General features: G+C 42.7%; 1 protein-coding gene across 1 annotated transcript in view; it reads left to right on the top strand.

Moving 5' to 3' along the window:
* Positions 1-17593, top strand: part of si (sucrase-isomaltase) — a 79249-nt gene that overhangs the window by 36265 nt on the left and 25391 nt on the right. Inside the window, exons 17-28 of the mRNA XM_083984672.1 lie at positions 839-955; positions 2567-2721; positions 6223-6307; positions 9947-10003; positions 12838-12962; positions 13049-13137; positions 13425-13474; positions 13973-14164; positions 16087-16239; positions 16341-16547; positions 16723-16877; positions 17342-17510. Of these exons, the coding sequence (XP_083840798.1) occupies positions 839-955; positions 2567-2721; positions 6223-6307; positions 9947-10003; positions 12838-12962; positions 13049-13137; positions 13425-13474; positions 13973-14164; positions 16087-16239; positions 16341-16547; positions 16723-16877; positions 17342-17510 (1554 nt within the window). The remainder of the gene's footprint in view (positions 1-838; positions 956-2566; positions 2722-6222; positions 6308-9946; positions 10004-12837; positions 12963-13048; positions 13138-13424; positions 13475-13972; positions 14165-16086; positions 16240-16340; positions 16548-16722; positions 16878-17341; positions 17511-17593) is intronic.

The raw sequence follows: 17593 nt of genomic DNA, 5'->3' as shown, positions 1-17593 counted from the left end.
TGGAAGCATAAAGGCAGAGGGGCAGTCAAGAGAAAGCGCGCCTGGAATAAGATCCATTAAAATGTCCGGAAGAACACCAGTTCCCTTTGCAGGAACACAGCTGTACTCAAACATGTGAAGTCAGGATAATGCACTGCTTTTGTCAGTACCCAAGTGCACTCTGTGCCGGCTGCCTGCGTGTGTGTGTGTGTGTAGTGTGCAGAGTGCAAACAGCGGTAAGAAAACAACAGGGAGTCCAATGCACACACAAACACACGCATGCAGTCCTCCAGCTGTGCACGTCAGGTGGTCTCAGATGTCACCTCCATCCTGGTGGGACCGTGTCAAGCAGATTTTAGGCTCTTCAGTACACACACACACACACACAGAGAAAAGGAGAGCAGCAGAAATGGGATTTGGATCGATTCCCTCTCATTGAGTCTGTTGTAAAATGTGGCCAAAGTAGTAAACAATAGAAAGCAAGCAGTCTCCATGAACTGGCCTTTGACTTAGCCTAAGTCTCCTTCTTGGACTCCACTGTGCAATTAATGTAAATAAAGATCACTGCCCATATCAACTGGCTGCCAATAAATCTCAGCCACATTGAAAAGACATCAAGAAAGGCATTTTAAAAGACAAATATGGTCAGTTATCACATTGCTGCCACTTACTACTAAGATTAGTTGACTTCACTGTCAGTGGTTGCTTTTCTTTCTGAAGGTGCTTACTCTGACATTTATAATAGAGAGCTACTTTATTTCCAACACACAATATCTGACTGCAATCTTCAACATGTGAAATGGCATGTCAACAGTATGATTCCACTGCAGATTCAAGCTGTCACCCCCTCGTGTTTCAGATCGGAGCTGACATATGTGGATTCTTTGACGACTCCCCTGAAGAGTTGTGTCGTCGCTGGATGCAGGTGGGAGCTTTCTACCCCTTCAGTCGGAACCACAATGCTCAGGGCTTCAAGGTACTGTGAACGCATTTTGTTCTACAATTCGTGTATTAGACTGTCAGTTTTAGATTTATGTATCTCACATTGTTTGGTCTAAAGTGCTGCAGGGTATACCCTTCATTCCATAACATTGTAACGGTGCTATAAACTGGTTAAAAATAGAAACTTCATTCCGTATCCATGGAGATCGTCATCACACCAACACATGCTAGCACAATTGTGTCATAAAACGGGAGCAGTCTGACATCTGATTTTGGGTTCAACACTGGGAATGTTACCTGCTGGGAGTCATTATAGCTGCTATAGCTACAGTATATTGGAGCATTTGAGCCTGGTGCCAAACTGATACTCATCAAAAAGCTTGAGACTTACACTTAAGTAAACAATAATGTTAATGCGAAATTATGTTAAATGACCGTATTATGATGTAGCCTACCATATGGCGTAAAACCCCTTAACTAACCTTTGAATGGGTAGTGTTAGCTCTCTCCACACACTGCCTCTTCAACTCAGTCTGTGGCTCTGCATGTGTGTTACTTGTTGTCTTTTCCAGTGTCATTCTGATTTTTGAGAACGTGCAGGGGGATGAGTTTCTATTTCACACTGACAACCATATTTAGCTTACATACCTGGGCAAAAAAAAAAGGTTAGACATCTCCTTTGTTTGTATTTTCAAGCAGCATGTTTCACTTTCACTGCCACCCGACTAAAGGCCATAATAATAAAAAGGACTAAACATGAATTTGGTGAATAAATAGCCACGCAGCTGGAGCTGTTGGAGTGTGAACTTCCACAAATAAAATAGAGCAGGAAAAAGCCACATGCATAAGCCTTCACTCTCATACAGCAGAAGGCAGGGATGCATGCAAGTGTGAGTTCTCTTTTTTTTCTTAAAAAGAAAAAAAAAACACTGAAACCTCTGCAAGTAATGTGCATTTCCATGTCCCAGTTCCAGGAAGCAAGTGTATGTGTATGGGAGGGGTGTAGTTGCTGGAGGACACGGACATGATGATGATGAATTTGAAGTACGAATTCCACTAAACGAGACAGCTAATGTGTGACCTTTGCTTTGCCCTAATCATGGCTCTCATCACACGACCATGCAGGCCAGTCCAAACGCACATACGCACACACACATACAGTACACGCACAGTTCTCATCACACTCTGAGGTGCCAGGGGCATAAATGATTAGCCAGATGAGAGGAGCACGGCCTGTTAGCAGCTAATCACCCTCTCACTCTCCACTATCACAGAAATTAAATCATACTTCTGTTTCTTTCTCACACATTTTTTCCCTTTGTTTCAAGTTATCTTTTGCTCATTCTCTTTACTTCTAGATTAGTTCTGCGCAAAGTTTTAGTTCTATTCTTATCATTATAAATAAAAGGCTAAGGCTGTCCACTTTATTAATCATGAATAAATTTGTTGTGTTAAAAAAAGAAAAAAAGTTTGGTATTCTTCACACCTGTCCTTCCTCTGAAGTTTGTCTTTCAAACTCCTTCAATATTCCCCCAACTCACCCCCCCACCCCTGTGAATAAATAGACAAATCTTTATTTTCTCTCCCCCTCCTTCTCTCTCTCATTCATCAACGCCATCTCTTTAATCCATCTTTCTGTTTCCAGCCCCAGGATCCAGCTGTGTATGGCCCCGATTCACTGCTGGTGCAGAGCTCTAAACATTACCTGAGGATACGATACACACTTCTGCCCTACCTCTACACACTCTTCTACAAAGCCCACACCACAGGAGAGACTGTTGTACGTCCCGTGATGCACGAGTAAGTCATTTAAAGTGTACTGGTAGAACGCTGTCAGCCCAATACAGTGAGAGTTGAGCTTTATATAGCAAGTGGTTGTACAGTACAATTTAGCAGAAAAGGCACAGTAACACAAAACATCATGAGCAGAGGTTTGCATTTGCATAACAATGGTGATAGCAAGGCAACAGTGATATGACAGGGCGCACAAATCCACCTTATGCACCATGAGTACGGCTGGAAATTGCTAGCTGCCCAGCTGTGAATAAACCAATCACTGAAAAGCATACAGCAAACAGGTGTTACTAATCAGCTAATACAAGTGCAGCTTCAGTGCTCTAACTACAGCTGTTCTTCATCTCAGTCAGACAAACTTGCATCAAAGCACTGACTATTCATTGCAAATATACAGTCAGATTTGGAAATGAAAGCTCGACTGTTTGAGGGAGCTCTCGATGAATCCAACCAAGGTTTCAGCTGAGAAAGCTCATCTTCCAAACAAAATAAAATTATTATGCTTTTAATACATTTCAACAAGGAGCGCATTAGACCTCCAGGAATATCACAGCCACTGTGATCCACCATCATGAATCCTGAGCAACGCCCTTCACATCTGAGAGGAGCTGATACAACATCCAAGCATCCCTCAGATGAACACGTTGCAGAATACTAGTATCCTGATTCAAGGGAAGTATCCCACAACCTAATGCAGCTGACCTATGTGAGGCAAATACACACATGTAGTGCTTGAACTCCCCTGGCAAATCTCTTCTCATCTTGCGAAGCCAGTGCACCTCTGATGCACATTTAGAGATACAAACAAACATAGTCCACATTAAATGGGTAACGTAATACACATGCAGCTCTTATGGAAGACAGGCCTCCACATTATCATATTAGCAGTGAGCAGGAGTCTACAAACTGCATTATCGTACATTAACAAAAAGTCTGAGGAAAGCTTTCTCTAGTGTGCTACTGAATAACATGCATGAGGTAGCAAGGTAATAGACAACAAAAACAACTGATAACTGCATGGAGAAAATGCATGTTCCCAAAACCAATTCAGCCAATACTGCAATATTCAAATTACCAGTTTGGAAGTCAGCAAGCAGCTTTTTGTTTTAATACCAATGCAAATGAATCTAAAGAGTGCAAATTAAAAACAGAGATTTCAAATTCAACAGCATAAGAAACGCAGCACCCAGCAGTTCAACATCACCAGCAAGCATGCACAAGCCATAATGCTAATAAGTCTCATGCTCATCACAAATTGAAAGTAGAACAGAAACAGCAACAGGAAGCAGCCAACAACAAAGCACTGGAATCGACCAGAAACCACATCAGGCCAGTGTGTGTGTGTGTGTGTGTGTGTGTGTGTGTGTGTGTGTGTGTGTGTGTGTGTGTGTGTGTGTGTGTGTGTGTGTGTGTGTGTGTGTGTGTGTGTGTGTGTGTGTGTGTGTGTGTGTGTGTATCTGTCGCCAGTAATTAATGTAAACACAAGCAGCAGGCAGCAGCAAAGTACAGTAAGCAGGGACTTACCTTGCATCATGGTGAGGCGTCTCAGGTAAATGATGAAACCCGTGACGCAGCAGGACGCTCTGGACACAGTCTGGGTCCAGTTGATCACGTTCCTCCTCACGACTGTCATTTTGCTCCAGTCAGGTTAAGTCTCACATGATACTGTCCTAGTAGTAGCAGAGCCAGTCTATTCCACGGATGTATTATATTAACGGTCTGGTAGTAGCTAGCTAGCTAGCACTCTAGTAGTAGCCTACACCTGCATGGATGTGAGTGGACGCTGCAGCTTTGAATGAACAAATTACCGCGAAGCGTCGAGAAAAGTCTATTTTGTCACGACATAAATTATCTCAAGAATTAGCCGCGAGGTTAGGTCCGGATGATTCGGACCAAAACGCCGTCATATCCCCTGACTGCTGGGTTGGAAGTAGGCCAATTTTGTCAGGAGAGTGTATATTTCTTTAAAATTGGCGCCATTATTTTAGCCATTACGTCGCCGGTCACGTGACGCCACCCAGAGCGATAGCTCTGACGCCACGAGTCAGTCAGGTCAGTGGGACTGGGGAAGGAAAGAAAGTGAAAATGGGGCGTTTTGTGGTTGTTAAAATGTCTATAATACTTTATTTAAAAAATATAAAAATAAAATACCGTTAACTGGGGCAGCACAGTGGTGCAGTGGTCTGCACCCTGCCCTCACCCTAAATCAGCTGATAAGGTACAGTAGGCTATTGAATGGATGGATGGATTGTTTACTGTTGGGGTGACTTACAAAAATGCAAGGGAAAGCCACACTTTTGTAAAATCAAACACAATACAATTTTAGAAAAGTTATAAAAAGATTTTATTATACACATATATTGTAGCTTGATGTAGGCTACATAGCATAAATATACAGCACAAAAACACTTTACCAATTAAATGCAAATACAATAATGTAGTAGGCTAGTAGTAGTAGGCCTAATAGGCTAGTAGAAGCAAGTACTATTGAGGAAAATCATGGAGGTGGTTGGTGGTGGCTGATCCAGACTCAACAGGAATGGAAAGGGGGAGAAAAAATACAAAAATGAAACAGGGAGGGGACAGGAAGAAGAGAGAGAGACAGGTAGAGGGACTGGAACACAGGGGCCCTCATGTGTTTGAGGGAGTTGAAATTATCTAGTGTTTTCCCGAAAGTTTACAGTGATCTCATAGGCTGCCTGGACAAGATAATAGATTTGATGCTGACCTTGCAGTGGTAGAACAGACAAATTCAAGGCCTGAAGTTATGAAAGAATAAAGGGCTGAAAGTTAAAGTGTGAAGATGAGTTTTAAGTTTGGATTTGATTCAGACAGTCTGATGTCAGCAGGGGGGGTTGTTCCAGAGGATGGGGATCCAAAAAGGGTTCTGCTGCCAGCAGATGTCTTTTTAACTTTGAGGACAGACAGGAATTCATAAATTTGGGAACTGAGAGCACGGGATGGAATATAAGATTCAAGGAGATCAGACGGGCATGAAGGAGCGAGCCCATTTAGAAGTTTGTATGTCATTAAAAGTGTCTTTTAAGTCTGATCTGACATACAGAGAGAACTAATAAAGGGTAGCTAAACTTGGTCTAATATCAAATCTTCTGGATTTAGTTAAAACTCCGGCAGCATCACTGAACCAAATGAAGCCATTAAATACTTGTAGGTGGCAGGCCAGAAAATAAAAGGTCACTCACAAAATTGGTGTTGGTAGGCAATGGAGAGAAAAAAGGGCTTTGGGGAATGTCTAAATTGTCAGAAAGTGTCAAAATATGTAGTTAATGAAGAGGAAAATTTCAAATATCTTTAAAGTAACATCAAATATAGTTATGCATACTAACACATTGTTCCAAAGCTTGCAGTACACAGGAACATGTATTTACAGACTGTAGCCTACAAAGTAGCAAATGCTGGTTGTACCTAAATTATGTTTTGGTTACCAAGGACACAGTGAAGCATATATTTCTGATTGATTCTACATTCTCCTCTGTTATTCCCAAGGTTCTACTCTGACAACGCCACCTGGACAGTGGACCGCCAGTTCCTCTGGGGGAAACACCTGCTCATCACACCTGTACTGGACCCGGTCAGTAAACCCATGACTCACAAACATATTTTAACATGCTTTATTCCTTTAAACACACACACTCATATGCACTGTATCATGTTTAACACACCAATTATCATACACACAGCAGAAAGCTGTATGTTACACAGAGGAGTACATTTTGCAGGTGATGCAGAAGTTCCTCACACACAAACTTCACTCTGTCAAACACACACTCACACACACACCCTGACCTCCACTGGGAAAACATGACATGGGATTTTCTTTGTTGCCCTCCCCTCCTCTCATCCCTCTTTCTTCTCTCTTTCATATCCTCCCTCTTTTCTCTCAGCTCTAATGAGAGCACTGACCTCATTACTAGAAGATTAGAAGTGCAGATAGAAGTGTGTATATGTGTGTTTGTGCATCTTGTTCGGAGTATGTGTGTATTATGCCTGCACCTGTGTGTGTCTGTGAAACTGTGCGTGCCTGTACATGCGTGAGTATGTGTGTATGTGCAGCGATCGCGGTCATGTCAAAGTGGCCTGATTAATAAGCAATTTAGCATGGCCTCTTGTGAATTACAGAATAGTGGAAAGCGAATTGGATTCATAGTGGGGCTGAGGATAAAGTAACTTTACCAAGTGTGATTATGGAAAAGTTTCTAATACAAGAAGTGGAGGGTTTATGCTTGTAGTGCCTCAGGGTCTGACATATCCAGAGGGCAGGGGAGGAAGAGCCTGAAGGTGACTGAGCGGGTTGCTGTTTTTCCTGAATCAGACAAACAAGACAAACACAGTTTGTATCTACAGTAGTGTATCTACGTTTGGCCTTTTCAGTGCTAAAGGCAGAGTTCAAGTGTAGAGTAGTCGGAAACAAGATAGGATAAAAATGAATTCCATTATCAGTGGGTGCGTTAGGAAGCTGGCATCAATTATGACCAACTGCTCATTTTCTTTCTCTTTAAAAGCAATGTTCCCCATGTCAAAGTGCCCTCATAATTGAATAGAGTGAACTGTTTGCAATAGAATAGCATCTCCAAGGAGGAAAATTACGTCCTTGCAAGTGATGGTGCAGAAATGTCATGAATGATTTACAGTGGATCAAACATTTGCTCACCATGTTGTGCTGGTCAGGCGTCTTGAGAGGCATGGATGCATTTAGACCAACATTTCTCAAGTAATCCATCACAGTGCGCTCTGACAGCTTCATGTTTGCAACCAGTCATTCACATGTAGAGCTGCAATTTAGAAAAAAAAGAAGGAAAAACAAACACGAGTTGTTTTTTTTCTCTGCTTGAGGGCTTTCAATTTTAAAATCAAGTCATCCAACACATCATCCACAAACACAGCATGTAAGCCTTTGAGTAACATTTGTTCACATGCTCAGATTTGGGGTTAAACCAAACCCAAGTTAAACTTTAAAAGATGCACCATGCTGCTTCATCAATACTGACAAGACCTCATACTGGACCTCCCCTCCCATGTCTGCATACTTAAGTTCATAGGCAGAACGATACTAAATAGGTACAAGTTAGCAAGATTGGACTGCATCTGATAAAAAATGTCTCATTAATGGAATAATAAAGCCAATACAGCCCAGAGTGACGCACCGTCACCCATCGACAACTTGTGTTAAGGTGGTTTTTTGAGCCATTAAACGTGGTGTGCTGTCTTCTAACATCAAAACCATCATCTGCTGAAGAAAAATAACATTGCAGCGCCGCGTTCGACACTGGCGTAAGCTTTAGAAGCATTCTGGACGTCTGCTACCCCACTTGAAAAGGAACCTTTCCGAGTGACAGCTCTGATGTGTGGCTGAATATAGGTCTTTTTGTGGTGGCAGGGTGCTGCTGAGCAGCAGTGTCGCGTTTTAAGCCGCGGAGAGGGCAGGCACTGAGAACAGAGCGCTGCTATCTGTTACAGATGCATCAGGCTGTGAAGGGCCACATGAAGAGATAGTGTCAGTTACTTGAGTAGGGTCACAGGCTGATCTTTAACAACCCTTGACACTCTACCTTCTCTTTCCTTTTTCATTATACTCATCTCTCTCTGTCTCTCTCTATTTATCGCTCTGTCCGCCTGCCTCTCCCCTTCTCTAATGATGTTCTTGCTCTATCATTCAGATCAGTCAACGCTTTAACCTTGATCTCTGTGATAAACCAGGGAGATCTCCTGCACTCTTTCTCTGTCATCCCCTCTGGTCTTCATCCATGCTTCCACTCTCCCTCCTCTTGCCCATTACTCCCTTTTCTTTTTAGCTTATCCTTTCATCACACATTGGCTCCCTTATCTAATCTGCATTCTCTTAATCAGCTGCTGTCAAATCACCCTTGTGATCCCTTTTCATTTCATCCTATCTCTCTTTCACCCTCCCTCTTCTCCCTCTCTCTGTCTCTGTGCCTCTCTCTGCCCCTCTCATCTGCCTCGGTTACCATCTGATCATTCTGCCAGTATGAATCTTTGGCCCACCTGATCAAATCTTACCTTATGGCTAACTGAGCTTCAGTACTCTAAATGAGGATACAGGCCTCATGCCTTGTCCCTCTCAATCACAGTTAGCAGCCATGCTAAGTCCTGCAGTCCCTTCTCATTAGTCAGCAGGGTGAGTGATAGGCGCCGCGAGCAAATCAGACACCAGAAAACGAGGGATTGGGGGGGTGCATCCATTTCCCCAGGCTGTCATCCCACAGGCTGTGCAGCCGCTGTGACAGGTGATCTGCAAATGCTGCCCCTAAAGAGGACATTAAGTCATTTAATTTAGTTAGCATTAGACTATTATACATCATGCTACTCATTTTGGTCTTTCACATGTACTTTTTTGAGGTTGCTCTTATTTTTCTCTTGTTTAATTATCTTGTCTTCCTCTCACCCCTCTTTCTTCTTCTTAATGACAGGCCTCAGAGGGCCACAAAATAGGACAGGCAGCTGGAGAGAGAAATAGTGGGCACGATGTCGGTGCCATCATTGCGGCCTTTGACAGACAGTCTTGGCCTACACAGCTGACATAGTGTATTTCACAATTTGTTTTTTTTCTCCCTTATTTTTTTCAGACGGACCTGTAGTCTGCCCTTTCTTTTGCTGTGCTCTGTGCTCTGTGTTTATCTCCCTCTCTCCCTCTGTTCTGCCCTGTCAGAGAGAGCAGGGAAGTGACAACGCTATCAAAGGCTTGGCGCTCTTCTATTGATTGCTCCTGTCTGTCCGCCACCTTAAGCCATCAAAGCCTGTCACCTATCAGTCGTCGCTTGATGCTGTCTTTTCCATCATCTGTTGCATCATAGCACCGTGGACTGAAATGTCACAAGGGCTTTGTGGAAACTTAATATCAGATGATGATGGGCAGTTTTAAAAATCACTTCTTTGATGAGAACATTTTATCTTCTTCTTATTTGTTATTAAGTTACAGTGATTTATAGCAGCAAGAAATATCTATGTTCCCTTTATGGGGTATTGTAGCTTCTCGCCTCATGTTCAGTCTGCTAAGATTAAAGTGTCTGGATGGGCACGGTGAGCTAAAGCAGGTGTTACTGACTGCAACCACAAATCAAACACCAGACATGTCTTCACACAGAGCACAAAGCCGACACCTTTTGATGTCTGCGCTACAAATCAGAGGCATAATCTGGTCTCATTCAGTGGCAAAAACAAATATTTAAATCGTTGTTCTTCTTTTCTACAGGGAGTGGACAAGGTGAAGGCATATGTACCAGATGCTCTGTGGTACGACTATGAGACGGTAAGAATATTCCCTATGCTCTCCTCATGTTTGTCACAAGAGAGAAACAGTGCAATTCTTGGAACTACTTTGATCATGATAATTAATGATAAAGTCATATAAATATAAAAGATGAAAAGGAAACATCAATGAACAGCTTCCGTTCTTGGCATGACGATCATGGAATTCTAATCAGATAACTGAATTTAGACTTTAATTACACAACATACACTGGTGTTTCTTACCCCCCCAATGCAATTTGGTTATCTTTGTAGGAGCAGGGGCCAAAATTCGGCCTACCAATCAAATTAGTCTCAGACAACTTTGGTTGGATGGCCCGTCTGTTTGTCAAACTGCCAAATCATGCAACCACCATCTATGTGCACGGGACACGTTTGTGTCGCAGACTCGCGGTGCCACAGAGACCACCGGGTCCAAGGCTCTGATCATGCAGGTTTGGTTTTCAGCAGTGGTGTGTAAGGCAGAGAGCCTCCACTCTCCCTGTAACAAGTTACAAGTCATTTATCTAACATCACAATTAGTCCCAAGCTGTTAAATGACGGTAAAAATGAAAAATAAGGTAAATATCCTGCATAGTTCTTCTGCTGTGCTAATGGTCGGTTTTACTTAACAACAGTCTATTTAGCGGTTTTGGTGAATCCTGATTGGACGGAGGGGGTGGGTGCTTATCAGTTGTGCAATTCTGAAGGAAAATTGTAAGTCCAGCCACCAAGTATGGTTACTTTAACTGGCTACATAAATGTACTGCACTCAATATAACCATGATTGCACAGTGGCTTATCAGTATTATGTTACATTAGTGGAATTAACACGTACACAAAGAGCATGTATCACATGAAAGTCTTTGCCTCGAGTTCTTTGTTTGAGACTGAGAAACGAGTGCGATAAGACAGAGTGAGAGAGAGGACAAAGATAGAGTGAAAGAGGGGACAGGGAAGAGAGGAGAGAGACTATCTCCCTGACATAAAGAGATAAAAGAGGTGTTGAGTTCCTTTGGGACCTTATTTGGGCGTCACAGTGGCAATGTAAAGCGCCCACTGATCAGATGAACGATTAGATTGGCTGTCTTGCCGCCAGCCCCTTGTCCCGGTTGGTCCCCTGTGATTATCTGGGTAGGAGGATGGAGGGGTGGGGGGGTTGTATTGATGTAGTGAAAATGACCATGAAAAACAAGTCAGAGAGGGAAGAAATAATGGAGGAAACAGAGGGATGAAAGAGTCAAAACAGATGGAATGAGAGTTGGATAAAGAGGAAGTAGGCGAAGAAGGAAAGCATATAAGATACGAGAAATGAGAAAAACAAGGACAAGAGGAGATAAGAAGAACAAAAAAGGGGGGGAGGGGGAGGGGGGGGTGGCAATTACTCAATGTAGAGGAGGAGGAAGATGGGAAGTTTGGCCAGTAGGAATAAGGAGAAGAAGAGAAGACAAGGCAAGAGAAGACCTCCTTAAGGCAGACAATGAGGGGGTGATAAGATCTGAAATTGCTTATAGTCGCTCCACTAACTCCAGCCCACACACGCCCATAGTCTACTGTACTGCGCACAATGGTGCACACGCAGACACACACACATACACACACACACACACCCTCAATGGGAATGGAGGAAAATGGGATAAAAAAAGAATTAGAGCACCACAAGAGAGAATAACAGGACGCAAAGAGGGAAGTAGGTAGAAGGAGAAGGAGAGATGGAGAAAGGAGAGTTTTAAATTATTTTAGGCTGGTCTGAGGATTCAGTCCTCGGGGGATCAGAAATTAACTCTGCTCTATCTGGGCCCTCAGAGAAATGAGTGGAATGGGGCACAGAGAAAGAGACACGCACACAGAGTGAGAGAGAAAGACATGGAATATTTCTCTGCTCTTCAAATGGTTCTCAGCTCAAACAGCACAGTCACACTTTATGTCATTATAATGTCAAAAATGACACATGTCTTAGCTTCTCAAGGGCCACAATCACTGTTTTTTTTTTCTCTGACCTTTATAGGCTCCTCATTTCAACCTGTTACCATACACAAGACCAAAAATAATACACCAGAATGGAAATGTTAGATATGGTTGTTATTTTTTAGTATCAAAGGCAAAATAAGGTCTGTAGTGTGAAAGACACTTTGGAGCCATAACCATAAGCCTAGACAAGATTGTTTCAGGAGTTGTTGCAAGGACATAGGGATCCTAAAATGAGATTCACACAGACTTAGAGCTTTCAGACAATGTATAATTTCTCAAGGATGTGTCAAGATTAAGACAGAGAGAATTCTTTAGGAAAGGAAAGATGTATGTTGATCCTCATTTCAGAGCAGTACAAGAGAAGTGAAAAAATATATAGTCAATAAATAAGATAAGAATATAAACAGAATATAGAATAAATAAAATAAATAGGAGATATCATATACAATAACGTACAAGTAAGCTTATGCACTCAAATTTTATGTAACAACTAAGTTATTGGAATTTATAGTTGAGAGGAACAAAAATAATCATCAATATCTATAGTCTGTGCTGTTGTAAGAGAACAGTATTCTGTGCTGAGGGTTGAAAAGTTTGATTGCAAAGTAGCTTGGGAGCTATTAAACAACATGGTACAGTAGGTGGTTTGCAGACTCAGACTACAGATCCATTCGCACACAATCAGCAAACACAAGCTCTTTGTGCTTCTCTGCTTCAGGGCCTCAGAAGGAAAAAAAAAAAAAAAGCCAAACTGCATTATAGGCATGGCAATTTCACACAAGCCCAAAGCTGGTATTTTCCAGCTTGTGCTACATCATGACCACTGCCGTAATCTTCGAGGGGCATTTTATGCAGGTTCGTATCTTTTGATGTTCTACCAATCAGATGGAACGCCTGGCAGACCGCAGAAGAGAAGTTACGATGTTCCTACCAGCTGACAAGCTTGGTTTACACATCAGAGGTGGTGCAGTCCTGCCCACACAAAGACCTGAGGTCACCACAACATACAGGTACTTTTTCTGTTTTATTTATCGTAATTCACATGCACGTGTTTGTGCAGATATGTTTAGTAGCCATTTGATCCATTGAATTCTAGTCGGCGAAACCCCATGGGCTTGATCGTTGCTCTTGATGACAACAACCAGGCAGCTGGGGAGCTATTCTGGGATGATGGAGATTCCCGAGGTATTGTTGCTTTTCTCAATTTGTGCCTGTTTGTGTGTGTGTGAGAGAGCGAGTGGGAGACGGGATCAGCTGCATCTTGTTATTACCACTCATTACAGGCGTACTTTTTTATGAGCTTCAAACAGAAACTCTCATCTTGTCAAACACAAAGAATCACATGAGTCAGTGATCGTTCAAACGGCATCAGTCAGCTCACACGCTTCAACATGTGTGACTGTGTTTCAGGTGTTAAACCGAGGTGACAATCATTAACATCTGCTCTTCCTTCATTTTTTTTTGTGTTACAGAAACAGTTAAAACAGGAAACTACATCCACTACACATTCTCCGTTGTCAATGTAAGTTTCCCTCACATCTGCACCATCTTTCAAATCCTGCACACATATTCCTTCTGATCTGAATTCAAGTTCGAAGTTCAAAACCTCCAGAGACCGTCGACTTCCTCAGTCCAGAACTCCACGAGCATGATTGATCCATGTTATGCTGCAGAAGCTTTGTTGGATCAAGTACCCCATGTTCCTGCTTCACACAGCCCTGAGGATTGCCTTGCATGTTTAATGTATGCCAGTGATGTTCTTCCTGTATATTAGCATTACACTGGGGTGCAGGGTTTACAGACAGGGAATCTATCAGAACAGCTGTTTGACTGATGGTCATGAGTTTGGGGAGTTTATAAGCTGGGTGCTTCAACAGTATATGAGCCGTGACTAACATACATTGCAATAGACTGTTTATCTATCTTTCCTCAAACCTATTCAAAGCATCAGTCAGAACACTAGCAGAGATATGGTCATGTATTGAATTAGGCACATAATTGTCTGACTTTCTGCATATAGGGACAACTGGCAATGCAGGTGACCAACGCTGGCTACAAGGACCCAAACAACCTGGAGTTTGAAAACATCACTATTCTCGGTGTGCCCTTTTCTCCTCTGTCCGTCTCTGTGACTCATGTTGGTACTGGAGGAGCTGAGAACTCAACCACAGCGCTTCCACACTCCGACATAAAGCATGATGGAGCCAAACAGGTAAGGGCACCTGCTCATTAACATTGTTGTGCATTGATGCAAATAAATAAATAAATAAATAACCAGCATCCATATTTTTAGGCATGTTGGCATATTCTAGGTCTAGGCTGTGCTGATCATTAATTTAATGTCAGCAATGCAATGTGAAGGTTCTTGCTTTTTGTGAAAAGCCACCAGTTAGCTATGATTTGATTATGCTGTTCCTCTCAGTTACAGCAGTGGGTGACACTCATTACCATATACCATACACTCATTACCAGCACCAAAAAGTAGACAGGCATCGTTAACAGCTAGCTACCAAAGGTAGTGGTGCATTAAGCTCATATATTTCCCCCAGGAGTTGATGGAGATCAGGCCGGAGCTCCACAGTGAACACAGTGTTAGACTTATATCCATCAGCTGTCCAGAAATATGCCTCAAAAGAAAAGCTGATGTTGCTCCGTGTGAGCTGGATCTGTAAAGAGGTCACTGTTTGCTAACAAATATGCTATCAACTTTATGCTAGTAAAAAAGTATGAACAATCACATCTTCAGAAATAAAAACAACAAGAGTATATTTCTTTCAATGTATTATATTTTTTGGCTTGCTGTGTTTACTTCTGGTATAAGGTGGTTATATGACGAGGCGGATAAGTGAAGGGAATCTATTATTCATGGATTATATTGGTGCTTTAGAATAATGGATTACACAGGAAAAAAAACTCCCATACATACAGGGGTTTGCAAAAGTCAGAGATCACTTTCCCAATCTCTTGAAATGGAAAGTAGTCTTATAGACTCCACTGTAAGCTTTTCCATTTTGTCAGGGAAACCTTGTTGGACAGATCCAAGGTGGGTGTGATCTGCAATGGCTACCCCTCTAGGCATCTGCCATTTATTTCAATAAGACCAGGAATGAAACTATTACTGTACCAACCAAGGTTAGACTCTAAGTGTAAGGAATGATAATAATTAACATTAGGCGAGGACTCTCAAAGTGTGTGTGTGTGTGTGTGTGTACATGAAAAAAAAGAGTGAGAAACTGACTAAGAGCAATGATTCTACAGTTGGTGCCCAGGGTTATGAGCAAAAAGCAAGAGTCTATAAAGTGTCAAAATGTTCAGTTAAGTGATTCTATTGTAGTATGCTTTGTGTGGTTGTGTGTATACAATATACATGTGTGCGTGCATGCTTGTTTTTCATGTGTATGTAGCTGCTACTGTGCTTGTGTAGATCCTCAAGGTCTCTCTGGTCACACACACACACACACACACACACACACACACACACACACACACACACACACACACACACACACACACACACACACACACACACACACACATGCATTTATCCAATGACTCTCAGCGGTAATCATTTCCTGGGGGTGAAGGGTAAATGTGCTGTTAAACCTAAACTCTGGCTTGTCACGTCCATCAGTCTTTATATGCCTAGTCAGACTGGGCCTTGAATATAGCTCACAGCCGCCAAACATCATTAGTTCGATAGACACTCAAATAGAACAGTACTTTATAACACATGAGTCACATTGGCTCCCAGTATTTTATTTCATTTTCTGAAGCACAATTTCAAAATAAAAGGACCAACGTTAAAAGATATATCCTTGATGTCCTCTCAACAGAGGATGCATCAGATGGTGACTTTAGTGGCTACAGCAAAAGGGGCTCCCCAAGATATGTTGTGAGAATGACTCATAATTCCCAGCAGAGGCTGTTGAAACAGCCAGGGAAATTAACAGCTGTGTCTTAATTGATAGCACACGCAACGTCAAGCACACATTCTGTCTCAAGCCAGCATGTCTGTGCTCGCTCGCATAAGGAGGTGGCTCTCTACAAGACAACTTGGGGAGAACATTACCACGGTGCCACCCTCGGGTTTATTAATCCCACCGTTTCTCTCCATACGCTCCATCACATTCACAGGTTCTGTTCCTCACTGGCCTCTCCCTGACCCTGGGGGAAACCTACCTGGTGGAGTGGGCAAATGATCTGATGATGAATGACCAGCGCTTCAACTGCTATCCGGAGGAGGGTTCAGATGAGGCAAAGTGCGAGGCCAGAGGCTGCATCTGGAAGGTGAGGATTGACTGCGGTAATGTACCTTCACGTTTACCGTACACGCTCGACTTCTTTATTCTGAAAAATCTCTGTGTCTTTTGTTTTCTACCCCGATCCAGCCCAGCAACATTAGCCGTGTTCCCTGGTGCTTCTATCCAAAAGACTATGGATACAGAGTCACAGCAGAAAAACCCAGTGCCTCAGGCTTAACAGTTGATATCACTCGGAACAAGAAGTACAGGAGCAGCGGGCGGCCAGACTCACCGGACATAGACACACTCCGTGTTGAGATTAGTTATCACAGCAGTGACATGCTGCAGTTCAAGGTGTGTATTTATTTATTTGTGCTCGTAGAGGTACGCTCTCTTGCATATCAGTGTTTGTGCTTCTCAGTATCTTTCCCTACACTCCTGCTTTGACTGCTTTTCTTATCTTCACTGCAACCATGCTGCTTGCCTGCTTCACATTCACTGGCACACTAACATCACCTTCCCTGTCCAGATCTGGGACCCGACCACAGATCGTTATGAGGTTCCAGTGCCGCTGTCGGTTCCTGATGCTCCTGAGACTGATGAGAACAAGAGGCTTTACAAGGTGGAGATTAGCAACAACCCGTTCGGCATCCAGGTCATAAGGAAAAGCACAGGAATCAAGATGTGAGTATGTACTTGAGTGGTACAACTGGTCCAGGTGGGCATAGGTTGTTGTTTTAGGTTTTAGATCTTAAAGTGACCACTAGTGATACGTTTTTTCCCCATAAGACAAAAAGTAACAATGCTGAATAAACTCCTCTGGAACCGCAACCAACGTAGTTTCCTCTTGTTCAGCAGTCATAATGATGTCACACGAAGCAGTTGCACGTCAGAGTCTTTTCAAAGCATATCTTTAAGCAAGGGTGACATTATTTTGTAGTTAAGCCCGCCGTGTTTTTTAGAAGTGACAGTTGAAATGTTACTAATTAAAATTTATGGAGTATGTTGAAGGGATGCCTGCAGTCGCTACGGGTTATTATGCTTATTTGTGTCAAACATATTGTGAATAACTCCTTTTGACAATAATTCCCTCTCCCCCCTTCTCACTCCTCTCTCTCATTGATTTAATCCTCTGTCACTTCCCTCAGATGGGACTCCTCTGTGCCAGGTTTCACCTTCTCAGACATGTTCATCCAAGTGTCTACTAAACTCTCATCAGAGTTTGTGTACGGCTTCGGGGAGACAGAACATCCAACCTTTAAGCACAATCTCAACTACCACACCTGGGGCATGTTCTCCAAGGACCAGCCTCCTGGTGTAAGTATCACACCAAAGCACTGACTTCCCGCACAGGCGCACGCATTAAAAAAAGGAGCACAGATTCAGTTGTGATTTTACAC

This window comes from Trachurus trachurus (assembly GCF_905171665.1).
Source record: "Trachurus trachurus genome assembly, chromosome: 13".
Lineage (NCBI taxonomy): Eukaryota > Metazoa > Chordata > Actinopteri > Carangiformes > Carangidae > Trachurus > Trachurus trachurus.
This window is presented reverse-complemented; position numbering and strand designations above follow the sequence as displayed.